General features: G+C 43.0%; 1 protein-coding gene across 1 annotated transcript in view; it reads left to right on the top strand.

Moving 5' to 3' along the window:
* The window catches only part of CIAO3 (cytosolic iron-sulfur assembly component 3), a 124,239-nt gene that overhangs the window by 25,886 nt on the left and 79,107 nt on the right, over window positions 1-19,246 (top strand). The window contains exons 2-4 of the mRNA XM_069209807.1: window positions 7,348-7,443; window positions 9,980-10,123; window positions 13,676-13,808. Of these exons, the coding sequence (XP_069065908.1) occupies window positions 7,348-7,443; window positions 9,980-10,123; window positions 13,676-13,808 (373 nt within the window). The remainder of the gene's footprint in view (window positions 1-7,347; window positions 7,444-9,979; window positions 10,124-13,675; window positions 13,809-19,246) is intronic.

Raw genomic sequence — 19,246 nt, 5'->3', positions numbered from 1 at the left:
AGGCCTTAGGCAGCAAGCTGCTGAAGAGTCCAATGGCAAGACAACTGGAACACATAGGGTCTATTGGGAAGATGGACTCCTTTACACTGAGGCAAGAGATCCCAAACCTGGTGCCACTAGGAGAGTGGTAGTGCCTCAGGAGTTTAGAGAGTTCATACTGACCTTAGCCCATGGTATTCCTCTTGCTGGGCATTTGGGACAAACCAAGACGTGGGAGAGGCTAGTCAACCACTTCTACTGGCCCAACATGTCCCAGAAAGTCAAGGAGTTTTGTGTCTCCTGTACCACCTGTCAAGCCAGTGGTAAGACAGGTGGACACCCAAAGGCCCCCCTCATTCCACTTCCAGTGGTGGGGGTCCGCTTTGAAAGAGTGGGTGTGGACATAGTGGGTCCACTTGAACCTCCCACAGCCTCAGGAAATATGTACATACTAGTAGTAGTGGATCATGCTACTAGATACCCTGAAGCTATTCCCCTTAGGTCGACTACTGCCCATGCAGTAGCCAAGGCCCTCATTGATATTTTTACCAGAGTGGGTTTTCCTAAGGAGGTGGTGTCTGACAGAGGTACCAACTTCATGTCAGCATACCCGAAACACATGTGGAATGAGTGTGGAGTGACTTATAAATTCACTACACCCTACCATCCACAAACTAATGGCCTTGTTGAGACATTCAACACGACATTAAAAGGCATGATCATGGGGCTCCCTGAAAAACTCAAAAGGAGATGGGATGTCCTCTTGCCATGTCTGCTTTTCGCTTACAGAGAGATGCCTCAGAAGGGAGTAGGGTTCTCACCCTTTGAACTTCTGTTTGGCCACCCTGTAAGGGGACCACTAGCTCTTGTGAAAGAAGGCTGGGAGAGACCTCTTCATGAGCCTAAACAAGACATAGTGGACTATGTACTTGGCCTATGTTCAAGGATGGCAGAGTACATGGAAAAGGCAAGTAAAAACCTTGAGGCCAGCCAACAGCTCCAGAAGTTTTGGTATGACCAAAAGGCTGCAATGGTTGAATTTCAACTAGGGCAGAAAGTCTGGGTTTTGGAGTCTGTGGCTCCCAGGGCACTTCAGGACAAATGGAGTGGCCCTTACCCAGTGCTAGAGAAGAAGTCAGGTCACCTACCTGGTAGACCTAGGGACTAGCAGGAGCCCCAAGATGGTGATCCATGTGAAGCGCCTTAAGCTCTTCCATGACAGGGCTGATGTAAATCTGTTGATGGTAACAGATGAGGACCAGGAAGCTGAGAGTGAACCTCTCCCTGATCTCCTCTCATCAAACCCTAAAGATGGCTCAGTTGATGGAGTGATCTATTCAGACACCCTCTCTAGCCAACAGCAATCTGACTGCAGGAAAGTCCTGCAACAGTTTGCTGAGCTCTTGTCCCTAACCCCTGGTCAGACACACCTGTGTACCCATGATGTGGACACAGGAGACAGCATGCCTGTCAAAACCAAAATATTCAGACAGTCTGACCAAGTTAAGGAAAGCTCAAAGTGGAAGTCCACAAGATGCTGGAATTGGGAGTCATTGAGCACTCCGACAGCCCCTGGGCTAGCCCAGTGGTCTTAGTCCCCAAACCTCACACCAAAGATGGAAAGAGAGAGATGAGGTTTTGTGTGGACTACAGAGGACTTAATTCTGTCACCAAGACAGATGCCCATCCCATTCCAAGGGCTGATGAACTGATTTATAAATTAGGTGCTGCCAAATTCTTAAGTACCTTTGACTTAACAGCAGGGTACTGGCAAATCAAAATGGCACCAGGAGCAAAAGAAAATACAGCATTCTCCACACCTGATGCATTATCAGTTTACTGTTATGCCCTTTGGTTTAAAGAATGCCCCTGCCACCTTCCAGAGGTTGGTGAATCAAGTCCTTGCTGGCTTGGAGTCCTTTGGTGCAGCTTATCTTGACGATATTGCTGTCTTTAGCTCCAACTGGCAGCATCACCTGGTCCACCTGAAGAAGGTTTTGAAGGCTCTGCAATCGGCTGGCCTCTCTATCAAGGCATCCAAATGCCAGATACGGCAGGGAACTGTGGTTTACTTGGGACACCTTGTAGGTGGAGGCCAAGTTCAGCCGCTCCAGCCTACGATCCAGACTATTCTGGACTGGGCAGCTCCAAAAACCCAGACTCAAGTCAGGGCATTCCTTGGCTTGACTGGGTACTACAGGAGGTTTGTGAAGGGATATGGATCCATAGTGACAGCCCTCACAGAACTTACCCCCAAGAAAATGCCCAAGAAGGTAAACTGGACTGTAGAATGCCAACAGGCCTTTGACACCCTGAAACAAGCAATGTGCACAGCGTCAGTTCTAAAAGCTCCAGATTACTCCAAGCAGTTCATTGTGCAGACAGATGCCTCTGAACATGGGATAGGGGCAGTTTTGTCCCAAACAAATGAAGATGGCCTTGACCAGCCTGTTGCTTTCATTAGCAGGAGGTTACTCCCCAGGGAGCAGCGTTGGAGTGCCATTGAGAGGGAGGCCTTTGCTGTAGTTTGGTCCCTGAAGAAGCTGAGACCATACCTCTTTGGTACTCACTTTGTAGTTCAAACTGACCACAGACCTCTCAGATGGCTGATGCAAATGAAAGGTGAAAATCCAAAACTGTTGAGGTGGTCCATCTCCCTACAGGGAATGGACTTTATAGTGGAACACAGACCTGGGACTGCCCATGCCAATGCAGATGGCCTTTCCAGGTTCTTCCACTTAGAAAATGAAGACTCTCTTGGGAAAGGTTAGTCTCATCCTCTTTCGTTTGGGGGGGGGGGGGGGGGGTGTAAGGAAATGCCTCCTTGGCATGGTTACCCCCTGACTTTTTGCCTTTGCTGATGCTATGTTTTGATTTGAAAGTGTGCTGAGGCCTGCTAACCAGGCCCCAGCACCAGTGTTCTTTCCCTAACCTGTACTTTTGTTTTCACAATTGGCACACCCTGGCATCCAGGTAAGTCCCTTGTAACTGGTACCCCTGGTACCAAGGGCCCTGATGCCAGGGAAGGTCTCTAAGGGATGCAGCATGTCTTATGCCACCCTGGGGACCCCTCATTCAGCACAGACACACTGCTTGTCAGCTTGTGTGTGCTGGTGAGGACAAAACGAGTAAGTCGACATGGCACTCCCCTCAGGGTGCCATGCCAACCTCACACTGCCTATGCAGTATAGATAAGTCACCCCTCTAGCAGGCCTTACAGCCCTAAGGCAGGGTGCACTATACCATAGGTGAGGGCACCAGTGCATGAGCACTGTGCCCCTACAGTGTCTAAGCAAAACCTTAGACATTGTAAGTGCAGGGTAGCCATAAGAGTATATGGTCTGGGAGTCTGTCAAACACGAACTCCACATCACCATAATGGCTAAACTGAAAACTGGGAAGTTTGGTATCAAACTTCTCAGCACAATAAATGCTCACTGATGCCAGTGTACATTTTATTGTAACATACATCCCAGAGGGCACCTTAGAGGTGCCCCCTGAAACCTTAACCAACTACCCGTGTAGGCTGACTGGTTTTAGCAGCCTGCCACGCTCGAGACATGTTGCTGGCCACATGGGGAGAGTTCCTTTGTCACTCTGTGGCTAGTAACAAAGCCTGTACTGGGTGGAGATGCTTGCAGGACTGTAACACCTGGCGGTGAGCCTCAAAGGCTCACCCCCTTTGTTACAGCACCACAGGGCACTCCAGCTAGTGGAGTTGCCCGCCCCCTCCGGCCACGGCCCCCCTTTTGGCGGCAAGGCTGGAGGAGATAATGAGAATAACAAGGAGGAGTCACTGGCCAGTCAGGACAGCCCCTAAGGTGTCCTGAGCTGAGGTGACTCTGACTTTTAGAAATCCTCCATCTTGCAGATGGAGGATTCCCCCAATAGGGATAGGAATGTGACCCCCTCCCCTTGGGAGGAGGCACAAAGAGGGTGTACCCACTCTCAGGGCTAGTAGCCATTGGCTACTAACCCCCCAGACCTAAACACGCCCTTAAATTTAGTATTTAAGGGCTCCCCAGAACCTAGGAACTCCGATTCCTGCAACCTAAGAAGAAGAGGACTGCTAAGCTGAAAAACCCTGCAGAGAAGACGGAGACACCAACTGCTTTGGCCCCAGCTCTACCGGCCTGTCTCCCCACTTCTAAAGACACTGCTCCAGTGACGCTTTCCCCAGGGACCAGCGACCTCTGAATCCTCAGAGGACTGCCCTGCTCTAGAAGGACCAAGAAACTCCCGAGGACAGCGGCTCTGTTCACCCAAGACTGCAACTTTGTTTCCAAAGGAGCAACTTTAAAACAACTGCGTTTCCCGCCGGAAGCATGAGACTTGCTACTCTGCACCCGACGCCCCCGGCTCGACTTGTGGAGAACAAACACTTCAGGGAGGACTCCCCAGCGACTACGAGGCCGTGAGTAGCCAGAGTTGCCCCCCCTGAGCCCCCACAGCGACGCCTGCAGAGGGAATCCCGAGGCTCCCCCTGACCGCGACTGTCTGTTCTCAGATCCCGACGCCTGGAAAAGACTCTGCACCCGCAGCCCCCAGGACCTGAAGGATCCGAACTCCAGTGCAGGAGTGACCCGCAGAAGGCCCTCTCCCTTGCCCAGGTGGTGGTACCCCAAGGAGCCCCCCCCTTGCCTGCCTGCATTGCTGAAGAGACCCCTTGGTCTCCCATTGATTTCAACGACAAACCAGACGCGTGTTTGCACACTGCACCCGGCCGCCCCCGTGCTGCTGAGGGTGTACTTTCTGTGCTAACTTGTGTCCCCCCGGTGCCCTACAAAACCCCCCTGGTCTGTCCTCCGAAGACGAGGGTACTTACCTGCTGGCAGACTGGAACCGGGGCACCCCCTTCTCCATTGAAGCCTATGTGTTTTGGGCACCACTTTGAACTCTGCACCTGACCGGCCCTGAGCTGCTGGTGTGGTAACTTTGGGGTTGCTCTGAACCCCCAACGGTGGGCTACCTTGGACCCAAACTTGAACCCCGTAGGTGGTTTACTTACCTGCAAGAACTAACAAACTCTTACTCCCCCTAGGAACTGTGAAAATTGCACTGTGTCTAGTTTTAAAATAGCTATATGTGATTTATGTGAAGACTGTATATGCTAATTTGATTATTCAATTTTCCTAAAGTACTTACCTGCAATACCTTTCATTTGAAGTATTACATGTAAAATTTGAACCTGTGGTTCTTAAAATAAACTATGAAAAGATATTTTTCTATACAGAAACCTATTGGCCTGGAATTGTCTTTGATTGTGTGTTCCTCATTTATTGCCTGTGTGTGTACAACAAATGCTTAACACTACTCCTTTGATAAGCCTACTGCTCGACCACACTACCACAAAATAGAGCATTAGTATTATCTCTTTTTGCCACTATCTTTCCTCGAAGGGGAACCCTTGGACTCTGTGCATACTATTCCTTACTTTGAAATAGTGCATACAGAGCCAACTTCCTACAGTAAGTTGGGGCCAGACCATTTACAGGTTTCAAAACAAGTGTTGGTGACTTGTGTAGGGCCACTTTCTTGCCGGTGAGCCTATGGCCCTGGTGTGAAAATGCTGAAGCTTGGGTAATCTGTAGCAAAGTGTATTACTTTTATCTACAGCTGTGAAGGATTAAAGTGGCAATTAGCTAAAAGACTATTATCATAGTCAGGTCTACGGAATGATATTGAGTTGATTAGGTTTGGTTTTAGCTGTGTTGAATGATATATGTGAGCGTAGCTTGCATATTCAGTAACTGGAAACATGCTGACATGACTGACCTAGTAATGGAGGCTTAAAGAGAACCCCAAGGTTTCTGGTCGAGGAGGCAAAGTTCACAGAATTGGGGGCATGGGAGGGCGAGGGGGTGAGTGCACAGTGTCAATTAGATTTGATTGGTGCTTGCTGTAGTATAGTTTTCCGCTTGTTTGGTATCTCCTTCCCCTTTTTTCATAACCTACCCACCCCTCATTCCTCTGCCAGATAGAACAGTCCAGCTCTGTGTCAGTGGTAAAGTTGGGATGGGGCAGTTGAGCAGACCTGATCTAATTTTGCCGGAGGATAGAATGTTGCAGGTGTGTTACTTGTTGAATAAAGAGCTTACCTTACTAAAAATGGACATTTCATCAATGTTTTTGACGATGCAAAGTTTAGGATCTTAATTTTAGAGGAGTGTAGTATCTGACAGTAATGCCATCCATTGTCTGATATTAGTGAGGTAGGTTGCAGTGTGTGATAAGAGCTAGGGCGCATGGGATGTCCCAAGTGAGAAGATATCCCCAGAAGTCAGAACCGTAGAGTGAGAAACTGAGAGGGCCTAAGTCTGAGCAATGTGCAGTGCCAGCTGGTAGACGGGTGGAAGTTTGTCTTGGAGTCCATGCAATTGAGAATGAGTGGTCACAGAGGCAAGAGGCGAGCCATTTGTATGTGAGGCCACTGATTTACAGTGGTATTCAAGTAAAGTTTGGTGACTTAAAATACCTACTCATACACCACTTTTTGGGGGTGGGGTAAGTGAAAAGGCATCAACGTGGAGAGCTGCATATGATTTGACTGCCCCTTTCCCATAACTCATCTGCCTGCGTCGTATTTGTCTGAACTGTTTTAAGGGTTTTGTTCCGTACTCTAGAAATGATGCATGGTTTTTGGACACTTTGCTGTTAAAATTAATGAGAGGAGATATGTTACGTTAAATCTGCTCTAATGACAGCCATCTGCTCAGCCTTCCATGTAGCAAAATTTGTTAATTTCCTCCCGAACTTCAACATTGATTTTCTTTGACAAGAATCTTTTTATATATTCTGTAATTAGTGAACCACATTGAGGCATCCAGAACTATAAAGGACCGCTCTGCATGTGTATCCTTGTATCCAGCAAATGACGTTAGGCCTTGTTGGTGCCTTCAGTCTCTGGGCTGCTTGGGCCCAAGTGCAGGTTGTGAAATGAGACCCCTCCTCCAGCTCCTCATTGCACTTTGAGGAGTGACCCAGCACACATGGATGCTACAAAGCAGCCAGGGACCATGGACTGTGGTCATCTTTGTTGGGCGAGACCATTGCATTTATTGTTAAGCAAACTGGAAAAGGGCTCAGATATGGGTGGTGGAGCTGTGCTCCTGCTGGAAGAAAAAAAAGTATGCAGATATCGTGTTTGGCACCCTCAAGAGTTAAGTCCATTATAAGAATTCATGTTGACTTTGTCCCTCTTAGAAGACCTCAAGTTCCGCAACTCAGTACTTGTAACCTGATACATTTGTAATCGGGATTAAATTGAAAGCAATTGTTGAATGCTTTCATGCTTTTCTGATTCCTCAGCTGCTCATATTGCGTTACAAACAAAAGATGTGTTTACTTAATTTGTTTTAATCTGTTCAGGACTGCATAAAGCCGATTAAAGTTGAAAAGAAGCCTGGAAAATCCACAGCAAAGATCCGGATCGAAGATGATGGGAATTACTTTCAGGTTAACCAGGTCAGATATTTTTTTTTCTTTTTGATCGAACAGTGTTAGAACCTCAAAGAGACTGATTTTTATACAAGTCTGCTAACCCAGCTAATTCGTTTGAAGCTCAAATCTGGCCTCATCATGACCGGTGTTATTTCCTGGATTTGCTCCTTTTTTAAAAAAAAGCCTATTCTTTCTTTCTTAATGCAGAGGAACTGGACTCTAATCCTGTGATATTAGATTGAATGTGTTGTACTGTTCAAATGCTAGTGTGCCCTTCATTGAGATGACTTACAAGACCTTCTGCTTCAATGTTCTTTAGTTTAGGCAGATAGCTTCCCAAATGGCAACGTATATACACCATCTGAAATAGAAATTAAACTTGGCTTGTTAAAATGTAGTCCTCTTGTCTGTCTTAACCGCCATTCCCCACACAGAGTCCTTTGAAATGGTACATTGTTGAATCTATAAAGGCAATTTGCGTGATGCATCTTCATCATTCTGGATAGATTCCTGGAGATGCAGAAACAGGTGGTTTGGCCATATGACTACATCCCACCACCCCCTTTGCGATGGAAACTGACTTTCTGAACTCGTCCTTCTACCTTGTAAGGCATTCATTGAGGCCTCTGAGCAGGCATGCAGACCACTTCTCAATACGAGTTCTTATTGCATCGGTGCCATGTGCAATGAAGTAGTCAGTCTTCTTTTGAAAGGTTACCTTTGAATCTGCCTGCCCTGCATGACGTAGATCCCTGTGTGGTACATAAGGAAACAGGAATTCAGCACACCATGTGTTGCATGTCGCAGACTCTGGGTGGATTGCATTATTTCAAACACACCAGACCTGCACAGCACGTTTTGAAAAATGTTTAGTCGCCTTTGTATATAAAAATGTATCAGGTTCGTTACCTCTCTTGTAATTGATTTTAACTCACTGTATTGTCAAATTTTGTATTGTACAAATCTTCATTCTTCTCCCTCTGTAGCATGGTCTCTAACCGAATGCTTTTACGTCTGGCGTAGAGGCAGCTTTAGTTGTGCACAAGCTTCATGGAATAAAAATAAATAAATCCTAAATAAAAGCATACATTCCGAGCAGTGTGTCGGCTCTCTTCATCCACTGGTCTGTTCAGCTGCATTTACATTTTTATTCTGCCCACCATAGCATATAACTTGTGGCAAAGATCAGCCATTGATTATCTTGAACTATGAGTGGCAAAAGAACTTTCTTATTATGTGCACATCCGCCCAAAAAGAAGGCACTGCATTGCCTGGGCTACTGTTCCAATGCTTACCTTTAACAAAGAATTTTTATTTCCATTATTTATCATTTTGTTCTTTTGTAGTCATCCTTCAGTGTTCGAACAAGGTCTTCAGTGTACAGTAATTTAAAGCCAAAACAGCTTTTCCTTATGCCAATAAGAATAATTTTTTCCTCTGTGTCTAAAACTAAAAATATTTTCAGAACCTCGTTAGGAAACATCCATACTCTTCTATTGAGATGATGTGCCATCTGTTTTTTATGTACCTTTTTTATTAAAGGTGTATGGCCTATAGCCCTCATGTTTAGGCAGTGACTTGTATTTTTTCCTTTTTATATTATTTGTGGCATATGATTGCATTAATAACAGTAACTGCTGCAGCAGCTTGCTAAAGTCTGACGTTTTGACTTTGCAATGCTTGTTTTAGTAAATGCTACTTCATATACCTATATCATGAGAGAAAGTCTCTCTCCTCTCTCTTCTCTCTCCTGTCTCTTCTTTTGTCTCCTTTGCTTCTTCCTCATATGTTTAATGCTTCATGTTATCCACAAGCAAATAAAGGGGATGCTTCAAACAAAAATAGGATTTGGTACAATGCTTCAGACCTGTATCAAATGTGATTGTTTAAATCTCATTAATTTAACGCAAAAGACAAAAAATTACGTAACTTTCACAATGCTCAAAAATAAGGATGATATAGCTTAACATGGCTACATAATGGAGTTCTGTTCCATTCGTGACCCAGCAAACCAGGCTCAGAGATTTGAGGTATTTGCCTCATGATGGCATGGACTGGGACTTCTCTTCTGGCTTTAAGAAGTGCAGTGTAAGTCTTACTTTCTACTTTCGTTGACAAAAATAGAAGGGTTATATAATAAGACACAATGGCTGCAACGGGAATGACCTGAATTAGAAGTTAATGCCTGAAAAATGGCAGGTCTGGTGCCAAAATACACAAAAGACTAGATAAGAAGAAAGCTCTAACTGGCGGATAAGGATAAAATGGATAGAATTGGAGGCTGATGGGACAACTTCAGAACCACGCTCAATCCTAATAAAAATGCCTTATGACGATATTTTGCTGTGGTGCATCGTACACATTCACCTATAGTTAGGTCCCTTTATGTTGTAATTTTAACGTAATAACTAAGTAAATTTACTGGGCCTTCTTCTCCATTTAATTTCCATAGCTATTGTTTACCGAAGGCTTGTCCAGGTTTTAGCTATGACAAAAAGGGATCATAACTGTAAAGAACTGCATACGAAGGAGCTACTGATTTCCTGTTATTGTTTTGCAGGATGGTGGAGCACAGAAGCTTGAGAAGGCAAAGATCACTCTGAACGACTGCTTAGCCTGCAGTGGCTGCGTAACGTCCGCAGAAAGCGTACTAATCACACAGCAAAGCCACGAGGAGATTTTCAAAGTATTAAAGTCAAACAAAGTAAGACAGCTGGTTTAAGATTTGTTGAATACTGCAATATTTATAAGATTTGGCAGCGTGTAACAGTACGGCTGGAGGTTTGCAGAATCTTGCTTATAGAAGCCTTCTAAGTTTTAGTAAAATCATTATTTTCCAAGTTAAATGTAGCCGAAAAAAGAAGAGCATTTTCTACGGAAAGTGTTTTGAAGTCTTTCGTAGTCTTAGAATTGAAAAGCTCCAACAGATGGCGAAGCAAAGGGGGAGCAATCCGTACACAAATGTACCTAATGCTTTAGCTGCAGACATCTTACAAATTTGGAATTCACTGACCTGCATGGTGTCTGTGCAGCTATAATTGGAGTTTCAATGAGAAAAGGACTTGCTGTGCAGGTGAACACCATTATCTTAGCAATGTACGTAATCGCATCAGACTGATCACTGCTTTTCCCACAATTTTTTTTTCTTCCCGAAGTATTTAATTTGCTATATATTTGTGAGTAAATATTTAATTTATAACAGTAACACTGTGTAGCATTACGGTATTCAGACCAGTTCCATACAGAGTGCGTTTATGTATAGTCATATCCAGCTAAGAGGTGTTCTGTAATTCCTGCCAATAGGTTACCTTCGCCCAACACTGCTACTTCATAATTTAATAAATGGAGGCTGGGAGATTGTTCCCCTCTGTGTCATCAGATCCATAATAAATCCTGCGCAACCCCCAGATTTCCCTACATTTCCGTAACATCTGTCTGTTTGTATCATCAGTTAAGTTGTCATGCATCCCACTGCACCATCTTGATCATACGTGCCATATTAGTTTCCTCACTCACTGCAATGTCATGTTTGCAATTTTGAGCCGAAGAAACAAAGCATGAGTTTGTTTTTGTGCTAAGTAAACATTATTAAGTATTGCCAGTATTATGAACTGGAGTGTCATAGGGACGCTTGTACCTATTTTTGCCAACAATTCTATTATTTCACTTCAATACATCTGGATAACCCTTCATTTCCAGAGTTTCGCTATCCTTCCTCATGTTTCAAGTTTCTATAGCTTATGCAGCCTAATCCTATTGCAGTACGCTTTGTGTAGGATTTTGAATTGGATGGGCTGTCAGCCAGGCCTCGGATCCATCAACACAGGCTTTCAATACACTTCCTCAGATGTCCCTCTGTCTATTTCCCACAAGCTTCTCCGAAATAGTAGACTTTCAGGTGGCCCTAGTCAGCCTCCTTGCCATGATTGTGTATTCTAGGGTGGGGGTGTCTCAGGTAGATTTGGCTAGTATTTTGCGCATGAGCTAGGGCATGTTTCAGTAATTACTGAAATGCTTGGGAGAGTAAAATGTTGTATTCTTCTTGCGTTTGATTAAAAGTTTTCAGTTCATCCTCTCCTATTATGTCCCCAAACTATGATATGGAGATGTTGTCCCACCTTTGAAGTCCTTTTGGCTTGGCTATATCACTTAGTACAGTTCCCATGCACTAGAGTATTGGTGTCATGACCTTTCAGTGCCTGCCTGTGAGTGATATGACTTTACGCCATACCAGTCATTACTTGTGCTCCTGTGTGTGCCCTTACCCATCTACTCATGGTTAGTGTGTCTACCTGTAGGTGTAAGCCCTCCACTACAGCAAGAACCCAATTGTTAATTACTCATATTGTCAAGTAATATAGTTTGAAATTGGGTAGTACGGTGCCCCTGGTTTATATGGTTCCCTAATGCGTCACAAATGTAATTTTGTGAGGATACCCATCCGATAGTAAGGCCTGGGGTTCTATCAGTTTTTTTAACAAGGTATCTGAGACTGGATTTGGACTGTTTTGAGTTCTGTGTATTAATTTGTGTAGTGATATAATTTTAAATGTGACAGTTCTCAATATTTTGATTGGAAGTTTGACGTTGCCTGATATTTTCACAGTGCCCTGTAAATTGCATTTGAGAACTCTAGCTTTACCTCTAATAACTTCTAACACAGTGTATTGAAACCCCTTTTCAGTTACTTTGATGGTCTTGGTTTGTATCAATTTTTTGTCCCAACACACAGGATTTAATCCAATTAATCCGTTACTCTAAGTGTTACACAAACTTGTGGAAAATTGAAAGCAACTATGGAATTGTCTGTGTGACTGTTGTGTCTAGGAGGGTATCATCGGAGTACTGTGATAACCTGTTTTCTAACTACTTTCTGACTTCTGTCCCTTAATTTGATGCACTGCATTCATTCAACAATTCTGAGGCTCAATAGCTAGTGCAAATTGGTTTAATCTCTCATCACTTCTGTCTTGTGCCCCATTCTAAACTTTTCCCACTCTTATCCTTTATTACATACAGTTGAGACCACGGGTAGCATAGGGCAAGCCAGGGGATAGCAAGAGCTACTCCTAGAAGCTCCTAACTGATGTACATGCGCCTTTCAGCTGACCCAAAAGAGTCTAGAAATTGCTTCCTGTTAATGTATTGAGGCCTGATGGGTATCTGCATTTCTTCCGTGGTAAAGTATCCACGCGTTCCGGAATTCAAGGCGTCTTAAGGCCCTTTCATGGTTAAAAGGTCAGTGGTCCCCTTGATATCAACACATGTAAAGCCTTTCCTTATTAGGAGGTGTAGGTGGCACGGAAATTATGGACTGTACATTTTTTAAGAAATATAAAGTTTGAACCTATACGTATTGACGAAGAGCCCAATGTAGTCAAGTGTTTTCATCTGAATAAGTGCATCAAACATCCTGACCAACTTTCTTCCATTCCAAATAAGCTAGGGTCCCTAGACAATAAAACCTCTGTATGAGTGGCAAGGATTTCATACCACATGATTCTGATCTCATGCCATATTTGGGCTGAGGTTTATTTTTGACACATAAGTAGCAATGCATGTAGAAGATGGTTCTACTTTATGGTGTGAGGATGAGTGATATTAGATGAAGAACCCAGTGCTTTCACTTACTTACTATTCCTACCTCTTGCAGCCCTCCGACATCAACTATAAATTTGCAGGAGTAGATATGAGCAGGGAATTAAAGTTAAGGACTGCATGCCTAATTTAATTTAACAGTTTCTGAGGTCTGTTTTCTTTTGTATTGGTAAAAGATGCTTGATGTCCCCAGCTCAGTCCTGAGAGATTGGGTTTGTATAGGATTATTTTACTCTTCTTTAAGTAAATGGTATTTCTGCTTAACGTGCAACTCGCTCAGTGTGTGGCACATTAAGCACAAGAGTGGGATCATCCAATTATTAGTACGATAATCCTCTCCACTGCTTTCGTACTTGGTTGCCAAGTTAAGACTTGAAAGGTCATAACTATTTCGAGTGCATATTTTGACGTGTAATACTTTGGTAAAAATGATCCAATTATAAAGTGCTGGCTGGCTGCATAAAATACTCCACCTTGACCAAGAAATTAAATGCTATTTATTGATAACTTCTGAAAGACATTTAAAATAAATATATATATTTTAATCTTTATATTGAACATCATGCCCAATTGTTCATTTTGTGACTTGGTATGGAAACGAAGTATGTGACCTAGTTGAGTTGAAAGCATTTGACGCCAAAAGCTTCCTTCTTCCCAGAATGCAGATCCCAGCCAACAGAAACTGGTGGTGGTTTCAGTTTCACCGCAGTCCTTGGCATCACTTGCTGCACGGTATGACCTGACTATGGAAGAGACTGCCAAGAAACTCACAGGATTCTTGAAAAACATTGGTAAGTGGGGGAAACAATAAGCAAGGAAAGGTCCAGGAGGGACACGAGCAAATCGAGTCTAATAGCCCCCGAAAAAAAAACATTCTGAAACACAAAGGATTTACTAAATACTCAAACTTTGTTTAGTCGAAATATTTATTTTTGACAATATCAGTTTATAAAACACATCTGAACCCAAATATTCTCAAAACATCTAACTATTTTGTCACCATCACACAACTAATTCAGCTTCAAATCCTTAACCTACAGGCTAAACCTGTTAATAAGCAACCTAATACAACGTTAATAAGTCTAATATTTTCTTTTAATCTACGTTGGTGAGACCTTTCAGAGTACAACCTAAGTATCCAATCTTACACTCTTTCTTGCTCTATACATATATCTTAGACCATGTATGTTGTTCCCTAGCTTTTGTTCTATAATGCCAATAAATGAAGTAGTATCTTTGTTCTGTTTTGTACTTTGGTATTTAAAAAGGTAAGTGTTTGTTATCCTGCCTATGATTGTTACATATTTGCTATTCTCCCAGTGCCAATGTGATGTCAGATGCATAGCTAATAACCATTGCCGGAGGAGGGAAGGTATGGAAGCCTGTGGGCAGGGGGTAAAATAATTATTTTAATTAACAGCTGCTTAAACAGTGGAAACGCTCTGCGTGCTATTTCACGTGAATCTTTCCAGAAGTACCCCCATGGGAGCAGTGGTAAAGAAGGGCTTCTTCCAGCTGAACATGTTTTTTTAGGCTTGTAATTGCCTCTCAATAGCCCTAATCATCTCAAAATTGGGCTGTGTCATTAGGGGTGGACTTTGGTTTCCGAAAATGGCTAATATACTAAACACAGAGAATGTGGCACCACAACTCCTCCATCTTGGAAATTGTGATTATCTAGCTCCTGCCTTAAGGTCATTGCTGAGACTCCCAGTTGGAAAACGTGTAACGTTCAGCATATGTGGACAGTTTACCCGAACTGCCCAGGGCTCTCTTTTGACTTGATTGACAAGAAGGTAATTCGAAATATGCTCCTACAAAATAGTATTTTGACTTCAGTTACAACTGGAAAAGGACTCTCTTTTCCAATGACCACTCTCCAGCAAGCTCCAGTCTGGCTATCAAAACTACAAACTGGTGCTTGTGCCCCAACCAAGGCTTTGTTGACATCTCACTAAAGTAACTGACCACCCACCAGCAAGTTGTTCGTAGTCCTCTTTCGCTTTCTCTCATGAATAATAACACTTTTCTTTTTGTGAACTGAAGTTACTGTGAGATATGGGGGTTGGGGAGAAGTTTGGGGTAGAGGAAGCTGCAGAACCTGTTTCTGTTCATTTCTCTTTCACAATGAGATGTTAAACTCTACAAACTGGAGTCATCTCTGTGTATTACTCATGTTTAAATGTTGAACGATCAAGCTCACTTAGGGAGGGTGATATCCTCTTGGATTTACTTCTCAGCTTTGTTACCACTGTTCTCATGAGGGTGGGGAGTGGGTTGACGTTTCACTCGTGGCATTTTGCCTCTGATCTATAATGCATTAATCTACTACCTAGATGTACTAACTGCCTTGATATTGTATGCTCAAATTATTTTTTGCATTATATGAGTATGGTGAAACATATGATTCATATTGTTTGGAGAGCTTTCATGTATTACCCGCTACCCTGAAACTGTACTTGTCTATTTCAAATGTGCATCTCATTATTACCTCTTGAGTATGTCCTTCCTATAATGTCTTCTTCCCTTGCAACGTCACTTGAGAACCAGTGGTTCTCCTTTTGTATGTTTTATAAATGGGCTGATAGCTCTAACTGCCTTTCAGCTTCTTGTACTTGCAAAATGTTAAGACATTATGTAATAATAAATATACGTAGCGTGGCTATGAGTCCGCCTACTTCAGGCATTGCTCAGGTAAAGTGTTAGTCACAAGTTGGATCAGAACATAGATGGGACAAGGAGTCTGCCTCCCTTCAGCCACTGGCTTTGGTGCCAGAGTTATTCACGTTTGCAAATGTCTGCTGGACAGTGATTCAGTGGTTGGGATGTCCGACAGTGACAGGAACAGCATATTGATTCTTTATATCTGAGCTTGCAGAAGAGTCTGCAGTTTACAGCTTTGACGTACTAGCCATGTTGGAAAAAACATTCCACATGAACAATAACACAAACAGAGGAGACAAAAGCCTTCTTGAAGTGGAATCTAGAGATGCACATACATTGTGCCTCTTGTAATAGGTCAGTCAGCATGTAAAGACTCCTCTAACTTAGTGCACAACAATATTCACCTAAAATAGCCTAGGCCTATTGGCTTTTCCAGTACTTGCTTCTGCATTCGATCGTTATAAAAACTGCTTCTCAGCTAGTAAGCATGGGGAGAGGACGTCATGCTGAAGGAAGCTTGTTCTGAAAGACATTCATGCTGGTAAGCAGGCACCAGTGGTGTTCTGCAAGGGCTGTAACCAGGATAGGTCCTCGTCAAAGGTTTTACATTTGTATAGTGGGTAATGAGAAATGTATTCATTTAAGCATACAATGTTTGATGTTTTCGTGTTATTTATATTGTTCACGTTTCCCTGTGCTAATGACCTAGGGCCAGATGTACAAAAAAGTGAGTTTGCAATTACCTAATAGCAGATGTTTGTGATATGTTATTAGGTAATTGCAAACAGCGAAGTACTAATGTGTCCTGACACATTTTGCAATTCCAATAGACCTACCTCATTAATATTCATGATAGGTCTCACTTTGCGACCCATCGAGAATGGCAAAAATCACAGGGATCAGCAGACCACTATGTCTGCGATTGCTTCTTTAATAAAGCATTACAAATTAAATGCAGCCAGTTTTCCTTAAAAAAAAAAACGCAATGTGTTTCAAAAAAGCCAACTGGAAAGTTAAAAAAAAAAAAAAAGAGTAGGCAGTGGTTCCGCGAACCACTGCCTGCTCTTAAAAATGTTTGCATTCACAAAGGGAAAGGGGTTCCTTGGGGACCCTGTCCCATTTGTGAATGGGTTACCACCTATTTGAAGTAGGTGGTAAAATGTGAATGTTTTGCGACCTCATTTCAGTTGCAAAGCATTCTTACATACCACTGTGAGTTTCTATTAGGAAGGGACGGCCTAAGCACACCACTTCCTAATACCGAATCGCAAACCCTTTTTTGTATTTTGGTACTAGCTTAATCGAAAAATAGTTTGTACAAACAAAAAGACTTTTTCCAGTCGCAAACTGCTCGATTCTGTGAATCTGGCTGTGTACATCTAGCCCATAATAATTCTCACAGTGATACTAATGTATATATTCTATGCTCAGTGGGCAATAATAAACAACCATAACTTCTGTAAGTCTTTTGTTTAAGTATTTTCCTTCCCCCCCCCTTTTTTCTTTTCTTTTTTGATGGGGAGGCCCTGTTTTGAATAGCTTGCAAATCTCTCGGCATGTTAAAATGTGTATCTGTCCGGAACTCATCAGGAGGCAGGACTCAGAACATAAACATGAATTTAGATGTTGAGGCACGAGATGTCCACATGAGAAGATCCATCTGCTTACATGCTTTAGACCAATCACGTTGGGCATGAAGCAACCTCCAAAACGTAATGTATAATGATAATAGAGTGTAATCCGACATAACAACTCCCTATGTGTACCACTGGGTGGGAGAACCCGAACGCTTAGAGGTACTGTTTCCTTTTCCCCTCCTTCTACACAGGAGTGAAGCAGGGAGCAGGTGATATAGTATCATGGAGACGGGTTTGCTGAAAGGATAGTTGTAAAGCCACCTCTGAAAAGAATAAAGAAATCCTGAAAATGTCAGAAGACTCATTGGTGCCTGATATGTAAAGCCTGATAAGGATTGTATTTTGGTCCTCGCGACGTGTCCGTCTCAGGCTGCATTTGCACCGTGAGAGAAAGGTGGTGGGAAACCAGGTGTTGAAGGAGCTTTGATTCAAGAACTGAAAAAGCATTACATGTTATTTACAGAGGAGTGCGATACACAGCTGGCTCAGCAGAAATCTTCAGTAAACAAAGCTAGTGATACAGGTTATAACACACCTGGCATGCATGATGAAAAGTTTGGTTTAGATGCACTTGAGTTGGAACACTGGTTTACCCCACTCAACATGTAGTCTGCGAGACATACCCTGTGCCTAGTTTTTGAAGCAATAAGTGCAGGAGCCCAGATTCTTTGCTTAAAAGCCATTAGACAGCGTTACTGAATGTTGGGGTACTGTATAATAAAGGCTGGTAGTCTTGATTCTAACTCGTCTCTTCTCTTTCATCCTTCACCAGACACTGTCTGTCTCTTTATCTCACTCTTGCAGGTTCTTTTTCATCTCCTCTTTTCAATTTGTCACTGTTTTCATCCTCCTCCTTCTCCCTTTTTATGTTTTTCTCTTAATAAAAACATCTGACAGGATAAAATAAGTGTGGTCTCGAAAAATGAGTGCCAATAGGCTTCACCAGCTCAAATTAAGCACTGGGCACATCCAAGAGAAACATTTAAATGAACCCAAAATCTGGGGACACATTGAGACTGTTGAATGACGGTCAGTCTTACTGGAAGGAGGATATAAGGGTAAATCAGTTGCCTGAAAATATAAACTAGGGCCAGCAGGTTCCTGAAACTGGAGAATCTCCAATATACTTCCTGTGAAAAAACAAAAAAATATCTGGTAGCAGGTTACATTCTGTGTTCTCCAGTCCATTATTTGTTACATATCCCTGTTCAGCAACAGGGCACTCTGTTACCTTCTCTCTGTTCACCTCTCGCCTAATTCTAGTAAGAGAGTTAGGCAATTTAACTTCAAACGGGGGACTCTGCATTAGCAAATTAGTTCCAGCTAGCAATCTATAATGTGAACGTTCAACTTATTGGGAATTTTGCGTCTTTGAATATGCAAACTGTAATAAATGTTTTTAAGAAGATATAAGTTTATATAACTTTAAGAGGTTAAATCTAGGTTGTACACTGGAGTACGAGCAACTCTGTACCCTGCAAGCGGGGATTCAGTTTTCGATGTATTGGTTAGCTTCTATTAAAACATGGTAGCTTCTTTCCCAGTGATGTAACATATTTTAAGACCTTGAATTTGGATGCCACCTATTACCATGCTGCATGTCTGTCTTTCTGTCTCTGTCTCTCTCTCTCTCTCTGATGCAGCAAGCGCCTGGATACCCTCTCGGGTGAATATTGTGCTATACACATCAATATAACATAATGTTCGGTGGCATGTGTAGCTGCAGATACACATGCTGTGCACATCCCGCCATCTGGTGTTGGGCTCGGAGTGTTACAAGTTGTTTTTCTTCGAAGAAATCTTTTCGAGTCACGAGACCAAGGGACTCCTCCCATTTCGACTCCATTGCGCATGGGCGTCAACTCTATCTTAGATTGTTTTTTTTTCCGCCATCGGGTTCGGACATGTTCCTTTTCGCTCCGTGTTTC

The sequence above is a fragment of the Pleurodeles waltl genome, chromosome 10 (assembly GCF_031143425.1).
Source record: "Pleurodeles waltl isolate 20211129_DDA chromosome 10, aPleWal1.hap1.20221129, whole genome shotgun sequence".
NCBI classification, from domain to species: Eukaryota; Metazoa; Chordata; class Amphibia; order Caudata; family Salamandridae; genus Pleurodeles; species Pleurodeles waltl.
Note: the sequence above shows the minus strand (reverse complement) of the source record. Positions and strands in the feature narration are given on the sequence as shown.